Source organism: Serinus canaria, chromosome 3 (assembly GCF_022539315.1).
Source record: "Serinus canaria isolate serCan28SL12 chromosome 3, serCan2020, whole genome shotgun sequence".
Classification (NCBI taxonomy): domain Eukaryota; kingdom Metazoa; phylum Chordata; class Aves; order Passeriformes; family Fringillidae; genus Serinus; species Serinus canaria.
Window position 1 is genome coordinate 108,157,733 of NC_066316.1, and position 16,223 is coordinate 108,173,955.

A 16,223-nucleotide genomic window follows, 5' to 3' on the forward strand; every position below is an offset into this window, starting at 1 on the left:
CTCTCTTGTGTGGGCAATGCCCGGTTTGGTAATGCCAAAAGTCTTCATGTGTCCTACAAGAAGTAGATCTGTTTTTGTACAGTTTCTGCAACAACTGCAGATATATCTGTATACCCCTAATGTAGTTGGGAGAGGATGAAGTAAATTTTGGTTGGAATTATTTTAAGACACAGAAGCCCTTCACTTCTGTACAGAGGAGATGATGTTGGTAAGAGACAAAGATCTGCAGAAATCAGGTTGGAAAGAAAAACAGCAGAGACAGGTCCCTGGTCAAAAGGGAGTGGAAATAACAAGTTACGGAGAGATGTGAGAATGGGCTGTAAACCAAAGAGTGGATAAGCTGAACTGGAGGGCAAAGACAGATAAATAGAAGGATAGATTTAATTAAAGTTAAGCAGAGTTGTTAATAAAGAACTAGGAAAAGGTGAACAGAATAGGATGAGAGAAAAAAATGAAAATTATTCCGTTTATTGGGGAATGTCTTGTAGTTTCTAAGAAATTATTTAATAGTGGTGCACCTTTTAGAAAGCTGAGAAGGGAGTAATAGAGAAAAAGCTATGAAGAAACATTTAGCTAGATATAATTTGAAGTTTAGTTTTTAGTCTTTGTAAGGTTTTAGCCACATAGCTACTGGTGAAATGGCCAGCTAAGATCAGTAGCTGGTTTTAAACATCTCAGTATTAGAGTTTATTTTGTAGGAATGCTAGATATTATGTTACTGTTGCACAATACTATGTAATAACCAATGGTCAAATGTGCCAACTAATATGTATGTGTATTACTAAGATTGGCTGACATGAAAAAACAATGGTCCAATAAAAATGAAATATAGGCTTGCCCAGATGGTCCCATACCTTCTCTAAAACCAAAAGCATGGGGAAATAGGCAAAAAGGATTTTTTTTTTTCATCACAAACTCCATGTATCTTCAGGTTCTTATTTACTTTGAAGTTTACTTTTGAAATAAGATAACTGTATGGTTTGGGAAATGAGTGGATGAGAAGACAAAATGTCTCAATTACAGATTAAACTCTTAGGAAGTCACACCTGCATTCAAGACTTGAGTGTTAGAATAGCTCCAATGTCCAGAAAAGTATTGGGATTTAGGAACATCTTAAGTACAGCTAGGGTGATGGATTCCTTGGCAAAATATGGGGCAACAGGCCAATTCTCTACCCAATGTCTCTCTGTTTTCAAGACCTACCTATGAACTGGTGTGTGCAACTATGTCCCAGTGTTCAAAAAAAAGGTCTTAGCCCCACTGAAGTGCCTCAGATTCTTCTTCCCTAAAATTCATGATCTTACGTTAGTATGAATTTTTCTTCCCACCCATTAGGATTTGAGGGAGAAGGTGTTGAGCCCACCAGTTGATGCAGGATGATAATCTGCAGCAATCTCTACTGCAGATTTAATCTATCACCTCCATTTCATCATTTTAGCGTCTGAAACCTTGTCCGATTTGTTTTGTCCACATACTGCAGGGATTATGTGCCATGCACTGATGAAAGAAGAAGCTGAGGAGTCAAAATGCTCCCCATCAGTGGGTGCCATGGAGTGCATTCATGCCCTGACAATGAAAATCAGCTCCTTCCTTGGCAGTACGTGCTGCTGGAGGCTTCTGTGTGGTGTCATTTACAGCCGTGTTGTCTTTGTAGATTCTTGCTACGATGTGAGAACACTGATGAGTGGAGGGGGAAGGGACCAACCTTCCCCTTGCCATATGGGAAACATCTGTAATGGGCAGCGGGGCTCTCTCTAAAGAAATGTGTTGTCATTTCATAGTTTCTTCAAAGTGCTACATAGACGAAAGGTATCTGCTTGAATTTTTACCAGCCTTGACTGTCCCAGCCTCTGGAACAAGGCATTCACAGTAAAGGCAAAGTATTCTTTTAAATGAGACAGTCAGTAATGTTTTAAACTGTCTCACCCAAAAAAAAATGTAACATCCATGGAAAAGTATAGAGTAGTCAAAGTGCTCCAAAAATAAAACAAAAGAAACAATATCATGCTCTTTTTTTGTGGCCCCTTAACTCTAGTCCTCTGAGAGCAGTGTTGATTGATGTTAGTGATGCAACCTAAAAATTCATGTCAATTACCCAAAACAAAATGCACATAAGTGACTTCAGGGTCTGATTTTAGTCCACAAAAGCCAGAAAATTCAGAGCTACTGGAGAGACGAAAACCTGGATTTCACATTCCCATCTTACCAACAGCCATTCTGCTGGGGGGAAAAGGAGAAACAAAGGAAAAAGGAGTTACACCATTACAATAAATAACGTGATGGAGACAACAGTTTTCTCTTTGCCAAAGCCTTGAATCCACTGGGTCCCATTAGCTTTAAATCCAGGAACTGCAATGTGTTCTAAGTTTGGGGCTCAGTTCCTTCCCTACCACCTTTTAGCTTTTTTAAAATATCAACTCCTTTATTGTTTTAGTTAACAATAACATTTAATGAGACCTAACTAACTCTTCATTTAGAGTAATTATTTAGTGTTCTTTCATTTCCAGCCACTGGAAATGGGGCTGTTACTGTAGCCCATGGTATCTATTTGATGGAATAATTGCACATTCAAATGGGATCAACCTCGCACTCTCTGATAAATGAACATGCAGTAATCGAGATGTTCTGGTATCAGCATGCAAACAAATCAAAATGTCCTAACATCAAAGAAGTACGTATGAAAAAACTTCCATACAGGATTTAAATATTCCTCAATGTTATTAAAAAAATATGGGCTGTGATATCATGAAATGCCCATGGTGGGGTTGCAAGCGAGTAATCCATCTCCCTATTCCTAAACCCATATTTAGTGACTGAACAATGGCAATCAGCCAGAAGAATCTCGTGGCCTGGCTGGTTTGTTTTCAGACAAGTATCACTTTTATAGATGTGCATATAAATGTGTGTCTCTTAAACTGGATACAAGGGAAAAAGATGAGATGCGGTAAAGAAGAAAAGAGAGTTTGATGTGATGAGTCAGACCACTGAGATATTGTTGATGGCATTGGTCTGTCCTTGCATTTCAAAATAAGTTTCATTTAAGTAACATGTGCTGTAGTAAGTGACATGTGAAATTAGGTCTGTGGAGGGGAGGGTATAGCATGACAGTTCTGAATCTGCTGAGTTATTTCATTTGCTTCACAAAGTAAATATTATTTTCCCAGCCTCCCCCCACAACCAATCAGTTAGAAACTACCAAAAGACATTTTTAGTCACTTCTAGGAAGGACATTTTGGAATCCTGTTATTCTCAGCAATCATCCACTGTCCCTGGGATTACCCATGTGCCCAAGGTGTTAGGCAGGTAAGAAACAGATGGACAGAACGACATTTAGAAAGATTAAAGATAACTTGATCTGTGCATTAGAGAGACTTGAAGTCTTTGTCTACTTGTGAACCAGCTTTTCCAGCATATGATTGTGGATATAATGTCATTTAAAAAGTATAATGTAATGAAAAGCCTTCCCTCCCTTGGGATCCCAGGTTCCTTGGCTCATTCTTGCAGCTCATAACTTGCCCACAACTCTCTGAAAGTGCAATGAGAACTCTCCTCTGTGCAGGCTGCCCAGCGCAGGATCCTGCAAGGCTTTGGGCAGTGTTCCTACACTCCCAATGTGCCACTAGCATGGTTTGTGCTCTTCAGACCCTTCTAAACACAGGAAGGAGTTTGTCTGTCCTGCAGGTCGGAAGTGCTGGGCAGAGCAGGACCAAGCCATGCAGAGTGAGTGGTGGCCAGGAGGGGACTGCCCTCTTCCCGTGTCCCGACTCATTCCTTTACAAAGAAAGCCATCCCCAACTCCAGCTCCTCATGTGCTCAGCATATTTCAGCACTGAGATCAAATTGCAGGAGATAGTAAGCAGGGCCACTATCACCCAGACCCAGTTGGGATCTGGTGTTTCTCACAAATCATAGAATCCTTTAGGTTGGTAAAACTCTCTAAGATCATTGAATCCAATTGAATCCATTAACCCAGCAGTGCCAAGCCCAGATTAAAACCAGTCCCCAAGTGCCACATCTACACATTGACCACTTCATTCTTGTTTCCCATTTTTTCTTCTATTTGCCTTGCATATATTGAAGAAACCAGTCGTTCATACTCCTTTCTTTACCAATTCCTCATGCTTAAGTCTGGCTTGAATGGGATAAATATGTCATTACTTTGCTGAGACTGGCCCAATAATTAAATGGGTTGTGACTTAAGGGAGAAGCATCCTTCTGTGATTATCACCAATTACTTATGAAGTGTTAACTGTCCAAAGCAATTAACTGCTCTGCTTTGTATTTTTACAGGCATATTACATTCTTTGCATAAGAAATAGGACATCCTGAATGTAATTAAAGAATAAACTTTAATTTTCTAAATTATAAATGCTTGCCATCATAAAAAATCAAATACCTGTATCAATACATGCCTGGAATAATGTTCTAATTAAGGATGGAGCTTTGTTTTGAAGGATAGGGGCATTTGGCTTTCATACTTAGTCAACCATTTTTTAAGTTTGGATTTGATCCTGATTTTCAGAAGTTCAGGAGGGACCAGGAAACCTATTTTGATTCAGGGCATTTTCTAATATAAATGTCATAAAACCTGCTAGTGTGTAATAATTTATTCTGCTGCTAAAATATTGGTTTAACTGGTTAAACTGCCTCAGCACTTGGATTTTTTTCTCCAGTGTGTTGCAGAAATACATGTGAAAGATCGATTGGATGCCATTCTGCAGCCTAATCCTAGGTAATTTATTCAGTTTTACCTGAGAGAAAGGTCCAAATATTTATATTCTTCTGGTTTAAATCACTCTAACTACAGTTGATTCAACTTCTGCCTGAATAAGGAGTGAGTAAAAACTGAGCAAGAGCCTCAAGATTTGGCTCTTATTCATTAACCTCAGGGCAGACTTCATTTTGTGTGATTTCTAAGCTATTAAAATGTTGGTTGGCTTCCATTTGAGCTCAAATTCCTAATATCACCAAATAATTATGTGTAGATGATGAAATGAAAAAACAGGCATGTAGTCTCCAAACACGTTTCAGTCTGGGTGGCTGAAATGGCTCATAACATTCAATGCATGAAAATGGGGTGGATTGAATAAATTAGCAGAATCACAAAAGGAAACCACTATAGGAAATAGTTTTACATGTGTAATCACTGAAATACTCTAGTGAATGTGTCAATCTGTACTAAATAAATATATTTGTTTATAGACATGTTCTGTATTAGCTTCCACTCTTTCACAGCACTTTGCCAAGCAAAATCCCACTAGAAGTAGGATGTTCACACCCGAGTAGGAGTTTCTTGGATAAATATTTTTTCTATATTGAGACCAAAACCACTTTTACAAATTTCAGACTTTGATTGAAAAAGTATATTTCTTTTGCCTCTTTTTGCCTCTTCCCCCCCCCCACCATCTTCCCATCTCCTTCACTGACAACCACTGATGCATTACCTTAATTCCTCTTACCTCCCACTGCTCCGGTGCACCAGCACCCCTCTGCAGACAGAGCACATCAGTCAGGGCTGAGCAGGGCAAGAAGTGGCCACACCCCAGTGCTGCCACCAGCAAAGGGTCTCAGAGCCTGAGAAAATTCCTCTCTTCACAGACCCGAGCTGTTGGTTGGGCTCTCGTTTCCCCACTGAAATGCTCTGTTGAATCAGAGAGAGCAGGGGTGCTGTGCCTTCTGCAGAGAGCGTTTGCAAGATGCTTTCAGGAGGTGGGGGAGAAGTATGCTGCAAAATGTCATTAGATGCTGCTTTTCGTTACAATTTCAACAGTTTTAAGGAGAAAATGTAGGTGAACTCTGTTGGTTTTCCCAAATACTTTGAATTTCAAAGTAATACCCACTCCTCATATGCAATAGCTGCCAATTTCAGCATCCTTTTCTATACATCTAGTATTTTAGCCATTACAATGGAAGATAAAATGCAAAAAAATAATAATTAAGGCATAGTATACAATATATTCAAAGTGTTGTGTATTATCCCTGTAATCAAGCAATCCTCAAAAAAGGGGTTTTAGTGAGTGATAGTATTTCTGTTTCAAAGGCAGGGGAAATGGAAGCTCAGAGGCACTAAGTGGTTTGTCTGAGGCCACACAGCAAGTAAGTGTCAGAGCTGGGAGCAGAGCCCAGCCCTGGATTCGGCCCTTGTACTCAGAGAGTGTACCACACCATATTGTTTCCAAAGAAATTTGCTCTTTAGCTCCTATGCTGAGGTCATGAGCAGTGGTGACACAGAGGGGGAATTTACCTCTTCTGTCACTTCATACAGAAAAAGCCCTGAGCTTCTACAGCTGTAGAAGAAAACCTTAAAAGGCCAAATAAAGTCATCCCTGGAGACAGGGAGCCATCCAGGTTGTTTGGTGCTGAATTGCTCTGAGGCTGGATGAGTTTTTATTGTTAGTGGTATATTTTCACATGGGAGTGCTGTGACTGTGTAGCACCCTGAGTCATAAACCAGAGGTTTCAGTGTCCAGTCATGCCTAAAGTCTCAAGGCTTCCGGTTTTAATTGAATTCTCAGACATAATAAAGTTCCCTGTGTACATTTCTGTTGCCATGCAGCTAAAGCAGCGAATTGAGGCACATCAAGAAAGGAGAGTTTGACCCTTGAGCAACTCCAGGTGTTTTGACCAGTTCGACGTGAGGCAGTAAAAATACAAGTGAACTGATTGCACTGCTCATGAGGAGATCAGGACACTCAGGAACTACTGCATTTCCAGTGGGTGAGCGGATTGAGCTCTCTTAATTATGCTGGATTCCAACAGGTCATATCCACCGAGATCTGTTGCCTTGTCTCCACAAGCACACCTGCTGTGTGCTTTGCCAGCTGTGTGTCCTAGGCAGACAGTTACGGGCCATTAGACCCATGGCAAGAGGAACTTGCTAGATTTCAACTTTCTCCACAGGAGAAGCAGCTGAATGCTGTCCAGGGAAGAGGGATGATGGAGCCCTGCTACAGGTTGTGCAGCCCGTAGGGATTCCTCTCCCTGAATGTGAGTGGAGAGCAGTGTATGGTTGAAGTAGGGCTCAGAGCAGGAATTTCTATCAGTGCACAAAGCAGTGTCGCCTTTCCTCGGACAATTAAAAAGGGATTCTTGCTCTCAGACAAATAAAGCCCATTAAAGCTGGTGGCAGTGATGGGAAAGACTTTGTGAAAATATGTTTGTTTTGCAAAGCTGGCTGCCAAGTATTGTTTTATAGTTCCGGTTTTTCCTTCTTTCTCCACTGTTTACAGTACCCTCTGAGAGACTTAAAATGATCCCTCTCTCCCCACCAATTTTGTTCTTTTTTCTCTTGGCAGACATTGGTACCCCACTCCCACACCCCAGTTCTTGCTGCAACAGCAGCTATGATCCTTTTGCCTTGTTTTTCTTTTTTACAGTACCAGCCCAGCCCTGAGAGCAGCATTTTCTCGTGAACTGCAGCATTGCAGTTTTGGCCAAATACACTGGAGGACAGCAGTACAAGCCCTACATTTTGTTCTCCAGCCACTGGTGGTACTGCACAGGGTGTCTGAGAAAATAGTTTGGTCCTTTTTTCCAGTGATCCTACATTTCCATCAGCCTTGAGAATGTCATTTATCCCAGAAGCAGAAAACCGCAATAAAAAAGTTGGGTAGTTGAGATCTAGACTATGTCCTTTAACAGGCTTGGATGATATGTCCTGGATATGTCCCATTCCTGTACACAGCAGCCCAGTGTTACAAAATTATTTAAAAAGTTTATGCCACTGGCAGATAAAAGGTCAACCAAAGCGCAGAGCTGACTTTGCTGAGAAGCATTTTGTTGATGGGTGGTTTACTGGAGCAGTGCTTTTATCAATGCATGATGTCCATGGGCGCTTACATAAAGCGTTCTTGTGATCTCCGGCCCCTTCCTGAGGGCAAGGACTCTTGGCATGGACACTGCTCCTGTCCCTGGTGTGTCACAAGGCTGAGGACTCGGGGAACAGACTTTAGGAATGCAGCTGTTGGTGTTTCTCACACCTGGTACAGTGAAAGCTGAGGGACAGATAGACTCAAGGCAAGAGCAGAAGTGAAGACATCATGTCTGGTCGCTCCAACCATTCTGGCAAAGGAAGATGAAACAAGGACTTTGCTGGTGAAAGAGATAACAAAGGACATTACTAGTGTCAGAAGAATAATCAGAAGATTGTGTTTCTAAAGGGGACCAGGACAAAGGGGTCAGAGTGGAAAATATTGTTTGAACATAGTGACCTATGACTGGTAAACTGGTGTCATATACTGACTCTGCTTTGCTGGCATAAACAGAGTCCGTGTCACTCAATCCTCACAAATGGTTTCCTGGGATCTAGTGTAAGTACCGAAATGGTTGTGCTTCCAGGGGGACTGTTCTAATATGGATAAATGGATGCTGTAACTCTCAGCACATTGGTCTGGCCTCATCATAAACAAAATCCATGAGATCTCATGGCGACAGCAGGGCAGATCAGCCAGAGCATCACACAAGTAGGTCTGTAACGTGCTAAACCTGGGTGTCTATAGATACATATTTGGGGTGTGTTATTCATTACTGACCATGTACAAGACATTACTTATATAAAACACTCCTTCATCATTTGAGTAATATCAGACATCTGTGCTTTGGCTACTGATTAAAGATAGATTTTTGGAATTAGAGCCTTCAGTGCTATTGTTGTAAATTGGAGGGAGAATTATCCATTATACTTCTTTTGTAACATGGATGCACTTCTGATAAAGAGAGTTTATATCCACACAAATTTATTTAAACTTAAACAGAAGCAATTCATTCAAAACAACACATGGATTTTCTTTTTCAAACAATGTTGCTTATACTTTGCCTCTTAAACTAATTATTATTTTAATCTCTAAATAAGCTGACACTTTGCATGTGGTTTGTCTCTTCAGGCTGGAATAAATTAGAGGAGCAACCTTTTAATCACAGGGGTTTTAATCTAAATGTTTTTATGTACAAAGAGTTATGAATCTGTCCAGGGTGACCTGTTTGATATTATGGCAAGCTAATGAAATTTCAAAGTTAACATTTCCCAAATAAAATGGAAAGAGGAGACAGGGAGAAAAGGAGAAGATTCAAAATTAGAGAACATTGGTAGGTTATGGGTTCCAGGTTATTCGGAATGGAATGAAAGTTAATGCTACATCATTTTTTCCATCTTGCCAGTCAGTGTCTGATCCAAGAATGTCTCTTATTGAAAGAGCAGGGCTCCCTCCACTGTTCTTAAATAAAGGCTCTGACTGTCTGAGATCCAGCTCTCCCCAATTTTCACAGTAACATTGTATGCTGCAGGAAGAAAATTATTTAATAGAAAGAAGTTTTGCATATGATTCCCTTATCAAAAACCTGCTCAAGTCATATGGTTTGATTTACATTTATGCAAATGTCAGAGAATAGATTAAAATTACCCAAGGCAGAAAGGACTGTGGCATGTCACAAACAAGATGTGCCTATTTGCATTTATGTTTGCTAATGAAGTTCAGCCAGGGCTTGCTCTTTGATTTTGATGTTTCTGTCTGCCATTCCATTTTATGAACTGTAATTAAACCACTTGCCCACACACATACAAGAGGACAACAAGAAAGGGAGACTTCAAGTTTTATAAATGCTCATCTGTAACTCCCTTACACAGGGCTTATAATTCAGGATTTAACATCTCTAAGTGATACAACAGGCCTGCAGTGTGGCATTGGGCTTAACTTTAATGCAAGGAAAACTGCAGACTTAAACCAATGTAGGATTTGGCCCAATAAACTTTGGTGTCTCGGGTGCCCGATGGAGATGTTTTTCTTCAGACTTTCCAAATTTTATCCCAAATAAAAATTAAGCCTCAGCCCACTCAAAAATCACAGCTGTTTCTTTCTCCCGCCAAAATTATTCTTTCTCATCATGCTAGCTGTGAAATCATGCACTAGTGTTAACTGGAAACCATTTCTAGCTGAGGTGCCCATTCAGAAGTCTTGGTATTCTACTCTGCTCTGATCGCTCATTGAGGAGTACTCACACATCTTCATGTTTGGCTGGGATTTGTTTCTGTTAATCAGAATCACAGGCTGGTGTGAGTTGGAAGGGACCTTAAAGATCATCCAGTTTCCATCCCCGTGCCATGGACAGGGTTGCCTTCCACTGTTCCAGGTTGCTCCAAGCCGCATCCAGCCTGGCCTTGGACATTTCCAGGGATGGAGCAACCACTACTTCTGTAGTGGTTGGATGGTGGGCAACCTGTGCCAGGGCCTCACCACCCTCACAGAAAATAATGTCTTTCTAATATTCAATCTAAACTTACTCTCTTTCAGTTTAAAGCAATCTTCCTAGTCCTAAATTGCTAATAAACATAATTATCTATCCCTTAAATTGTCCTATGAACTCTTCAGTAAGCTGTCCCATTTCATGGGACCTACTGTGAAGACAGGAATTTTGCTACCCTTTTCTTGGAGTGGTTCTTTTTGGTCCTTCATAATGATACTACAGGGCTACCACTACAGGAGATAAATGGGATCAAAACCAAAGAGAGTAGAAAATGGATGATTTTTCATGAAATTTGAAGATTGCTTGGCCAAGTTCCCTTGTTCCATGCTGGCTTTTTAAGCTGTTAGTTTTTCCTTCTTTCACCAAACTAAAGGCAAAGCAAGATGTTGCTTTTTAGGCGACTGACAGCAGTGAACACTGCCCATCTTTTCTGCTTCATTGTGCCTCCTTTCAGATTTCTGGAAAAAAGCCTGCCTTCATTGATTAAATAATGATAGTGTTGCCAGAGAGGATCCAGTGTTAGAATCCAAAGTGCTTTGACAACTTGAAGGAGCAACATTTCCAAGGGAGCATTCCTATACAGAGGATGCCTGAGCAGGTTCTTCACAAGATGCCTTTATGGGGTAGAATTGTAGAATGGTTGGGGTTAGAAGAGGTTTTAAAGATCTGGTTCTAACCCCACTGCCGTGGGCAGGGATTGACCCACTAAGTCAGGGTAGGAGTGGGAAGCGAGGACCAAGAAGCAAAATCATCACAACTCCACCCTAAATGGGAGCAAGTGGTAAGAGTGGCCTGGACAAGATGAAGGTCATGTTTCTGCTTTCACATTGACGCAGCCTGTGCAGCCTCTGGCTATGGTTGGCAGCAGTCTGTCCTCCTGCCTTCAAGGAGGTCAGAGAAAAGGATGAAAAATCTTGTCATGTGATATCAAGGAGCAGGAAGAGTTTCTGTGAGAGCTAGATTAGGCAAATAAGGTCAGAACAATTTTTCAGGGCATGTAAGCCATTCTGGGAAAGCAAACTGTTTAATTTGTGCCAGGTTTGGTGATTCCCCATGTCTGAAAGTTGGTCTCTTGACCACTTCTGCACATATTGGGTACAGCAAGAGTCTTACAGAACTTCAACCACAGCAGGAAAAGTCAAAGCACAGCGTGGTAGTAAATTTTAAGAGAGAACACACAGAAAATTTGAATGCAGTAGACACTTTTCCAAAAAGGGCTCCAGGAAGAACCATGGGCTTATGTTGTCTCTTTTCAGCAAGGCATATCTAGCAAAATGGATGCAGCTATTTTAATCCCACATCAAGAGCCTGCATCATCCTCTATCTGTAATTGTGAGCCAAATAATCATATTTTTTAAAAAATCAAATGTGGATGCTGCCAAAGTGGCATAAAGCACCCAGAAGTGTCATCCAAACCCTCTAAATAATCTCCAACCACATGAAATGTCTGCCACATACATCTAAACTCTTGCAAGGGCACAGGCACATGTGAGTTTTATGAAAAACATCTTGCTGTTTCTCTTCATGATTCTTGGCATGTAAAGATCTGTCTTTCAGTATCACAAATTCAGCTGTATAGATCTTAAAGATATCTGGTATAACTCAGAAAGATGGGATGTCTGTAAAATACTTTTGCTCTGCATAAAAGCATTTTGGAGGTTAATCTTTATTATCTAGTAATGAATCAAAATGAGAATGAAGTGTTATCTTGTTATGGAATGGGATGAATCAAACTCCCTCCTCTGAAATACTGGTTTTCAAAATAGTTACCTTTATGCTGAAGTTGAAGGTATGAATGGTTTCTGGGTAAAATGGTTCAATTTATGGTAAAATTCCATAACGAAACATACATATATCAGAATCACTTTGTCTGGCTTGGGAAGGAAAAAATGTGTTGTTTTCATTATTGCTGAACTTCATAATGGCTTCAGGAATTTTTTTGGTCATTTCCAAAGAAAGTGAACTTCAGGCTGAGAGATTAAAGCAGAGGAAATTTCAGCCCAAGGGCAAATTTTTCAGAAAGTTTAAAGTATGTGAAAGGGGGAGTGAAGTAGGAAATAGTTTTCAGTCCTAACTATAGCCACACTTGTTATAATATATCACTAAATATAGACCAGTGGGTGTGCCCAACTCTCCAAAGGTGTTATCCTGCCTGCCATGAACTAGCTTCTGAAATGACCTTTGAAGGGATGTAACTGGCTGTACAACACTGCCCATGTTGGAAAATGTTAAACTTCATTTTTTCCCAGCCAAGCCCAACTTTGCTTCACAACCAAAATTCCTTTAGCAAAATTCAACCTTTTATCTTTCATGTAGATCCAGCTTTGTACTCAGGATCATTTGTCTCCAAGCAAACTGCACAGTAGTCCTGAATGTTTTGTTTATGGGTAAAAGGTTGTCACTTGGGTTATAAAGCCCTGAGAAGCTACTGGGGTCAAGTAGCTAAAAGCATTACTTTTGCATCAACTTCCAAATGCCAGCCATAATGGTTTGGGCAAGCTGAACATCCAAACTGCCTTGGACTTTCTGCTTGTGGTTGTGGGAATATGTTGGATCCTTTCAAAATTATTGGCTAGTCTGTCTTGGGCATTTCATGTTTGGGTATAGAGTCTTTGGATTTATTTTGTGTTTTGTTTGTGGTGATACTGTCATGTCTTGGCTGTATATCCCAGAGCTGATGTTCTGCTCTTTGACTTCAATGCCATATGCTGCGAGATCTCCAGACTGAAGTGTGGTGTTAATGTAAAGGATGCTGTAATGAACATCTTGTACATATTTCCTTTTGCATATTCACTGTCTGTAAAATGTCTCTCTGAATACATCCTTGCTGGTTTTGAAATGGTTTCTTTACAGTTCAGCATAAATGCTATTTATATCCAAAGTTGTTTGAGGTTATCCTTTACTCCTAATGTTACTCTAATTCTAGTTCTAATTCTCCTCTCTTAAAGAGAGGAGAAATTGATCTGGCTGAAATTAATTAGGAAATTGGTAGAGCCACTAAAAATGGTGGTTATATATGGCACTTCCTAAGTACTTTGAAGAGGTACAAAATAAATCTGACAAAGCACTAACTGTAATGAAATAGATGACTACATTTTCATTTTTAAAACAGGATGGCTGCTGAAGGTGAACCAAATAAAGCAAAACTATTTAAATTCCTTTGCTTTTTTAAAGACTGTAAATAGAAAAAGAAGTATTTTTTAAACTGAGAATATCTCCTTACATTAAAGGGGTTTTAGTGGCATTAAAAGGTATAGCTTCCTATATTGATTTGGAAAGAGAGTTAAAAATGCATGAAATGTATTTTAGGGAGACAGTGTCACAGGATCTTTTAAAATTATTTTCTCAAGTGCCACTTAAATCTTGTGCTTCTTTACCATTGGAAACACATCATCCTAGGTTACCATATATGGGATATGTAATTATTTCCTACTGACCAGAGAGTCTTTGAGATTAATTAGGTTTGGAGTGTTGGGGATTATACCAGTGTCTGTTTATATAACTTTAGACTCAGACTATAAATTAAATTTGGAAAACCGTAATTATTCAATAATTTATATAGTATTCAGGCAGTTTAGAAATGTTTCTTGAACATGGGGAATAGAGAATACGTGCTTATAAAGGACAAATAGATTCAGCATAATGGTGTATTTTTGGCCTCATCTATTTTGCAGGCAATTAACGATGGAGGATGTTACATTTTTGCCTATCTCTTGCTCTTCTGAAATAGAGTCACTAACCACTTGTTAACCACACTGATTTTTTAATAGACAAAGTGGTTGCTTACAGTTTCCCTACTAGAAATGTTCAGATTAAGCACACTATTAGATTGCAGCCAGAATAGCCTACAAAACAGGAAGAAAGCCTTGCCTTTCTCTCTGCCTCCTTCCCTTGTTTAAGCTGATGTGATAATTCACTGCAGATTTTCTCTTTCCCTGACAGAGTGCCTACCGCAGGAATGGGATGACTTTTCTCGCCTGCTGATGTGGATGTGGCTGCAGCAACAGGAAAGACAGTATTATATTAAGGTGATTTTCTTTTCCCCTCCATGGAAAGAAAAAAAATACAAGCTCCAATGTCTCCATGTACCAGTGAGTGGGCTGGTTTGTTGTGACTATCTGCTGGCTGTCTCTGTCTCTTTTTCCAGCCCCCTCAATCGTTATTCTTGTTTACTAGCTGGAACATTTAGCTAATTAATGGCAGGATGTTTGGGATAGGGTGTAGGTGGACAAGAATGCAGCTCAGACAATGCTGGAGTTTGCAGGGGACTTTCTGACTGCCATGTCATTTTTATTTAAGTGTCTGGAAGTCTGTATGTTCTCCAAAAAGTGGGTTTTTTTAAAGCAGGATGGGACAGGAAGAAGCCAGAGATAGACTGGGTTGTGTTGGTTTATTGGGTTGTATAAAGGTTATGTAATTTTCTTTGCAATTTTTACAAAAAGAAAAACTTTTTCACCTTATTTTCTACTAATTCCCACTTGTTTCTTTCAATTAACATAAGTGTTCACAGAGTATAAACCAGTTTAATCCAGTGAGGCGATTTTGATGACAGGCATACCAAGTTTGGATGCAAAGATACTCAGGAAAAGTTCAGGTAAACTAAACTTCACCAGTTAGAGACTTGCTTTTTGGCAGGCCCAAAGATGGGCTAAGTGCTCACACCCAATTTTCAATATTGACATCTCCTAAGGTTAGAGCTGTCATTGTCCACTATCAACGAAAGCCTTTGCAGTACCCTGGCACTGGATTGGGCCCCTATTTGGGAAAATACATTCTAAAGTGTTCCAGTAACTGTGTCTGTCTCGGTGGTTGTAGGCAAGGGCTTAACGTTGTGTACTTGCTCAGCGTTTGCTGCAGGAAGCAAATGTTGTCCCTCTTGTTGACAAAGGCAGCATTACTGTTGGATTTGCTTAAAGAAGAAACCAGCTCTTTTTGCCTTTTTTTTTTTAATATATTTTAGCTAATGTTGTTTGTTTTCAAGATTTTTTTTTTTTAAATCTCAGTCCCTGCCTCTATGCTTGCTCCCATCCCTTTGCTCCTCCAGCCTTTGCTGGCCTCACAAACACATTCATTTCTTCCCATAAAAACTGTACAAATATAGAGCTAACCACGATGATGCTTGAGCAGAGAAAAGGGCTTCTGCTTCATCCTGTCACCAGGATCTGCTGGCACATCCTGCTGGTGTCCCTGTGGTACCCACAAGTCAGGGCTCTTCAGCTGCCCGGAGCTCAGGCTTGGAATCCAGCTTAAGCCTCAAGTTAATACAGAACACTCAAGGGATCAAGAGGAGAACAGCAAAATATTTTATATAATGCAGCCATCCTCCTCCTTTGTGCTTAGTATGTGAGGTCTTAATTTTCACTCTTGCTCTGTGCTCTTGTGGTAATTCGTAGGTGGTTTTGTTGTCCTGCTCTCCTGGACCTGCTTGCAAAAACTTCAAATATATGTATATTTTTTTAAATAAATGGAGAAATGTCTTTTTGCCACCAAAATATTGTAAAAGTGAATGTCCTACGTCCAATATTGCTGCTGTTCATAAATTGCTTTTTTCTTTTATCTGCTTATACTTCTGTTTTCTGGAAATTTTCTGTGTGTAAAGGACTAAAAGCAATGTGTAAAATGTATTAAATGAGGGAAAGGGGAAGTTTTCTGATGTTCCATTTGTGCTTTTTGAAATATATGATTAAACTTTTCTTTTTATCATCACTCTTTATTTTTGTTGGCATCCTTAATCATGGAAAATTATATGCTTGCTGTAAACATCCAGACTTTTTTAAAAGGACACCAGCATTTATTGTATTTAGTTTCGATCTGCAGGGATACGGACAGAAGAAACCATTTCAGGCACTGGGTACTAGAATCAAAATTCCTTCTGTTGCTGTCTCTCTCCCAGATTTTACATTTTAAAATATGCATAAGCAGGAAAAATACTGGCACTTATTTTTTACTGGTCTCCTTCAAGTCCCAGAGAATGAAGACTCAAC

At 39.9% G+C, this 16,223-nt stretch overlaps 1 protein-coding gene across 6 annotated transcripts in view; it reads left to right on the forward strand.

Moving 5' to 3' along the window:
- Nucleotides 1-15,945, forward strand: part of SUPT3H (SPT3 homolog, SAGA and STAGA complex component) — a 255,169-nt gene extending 239,224 nt beyond the window's left edge. For all 6 annotated transcript variants that reach the window (XM_009095965.4, XM_018921768.3, XM_018921740.3 and 3 more), the window contains one exon: nt 14,182-15,945. In XM_009095965.4, coding sequence (XP_009094213.2) covers nt 14,182-14,223 — 42 coding nt within the window. In that variant the 3' untranslated portion in view covers nt 14,224-15,945. The remainder of the gene's footprint in view (nt 1-14,181) is intronic.
- The last annotated feature ends 278 nt before the right edge of the window (nt 15,946-16,223 follow it).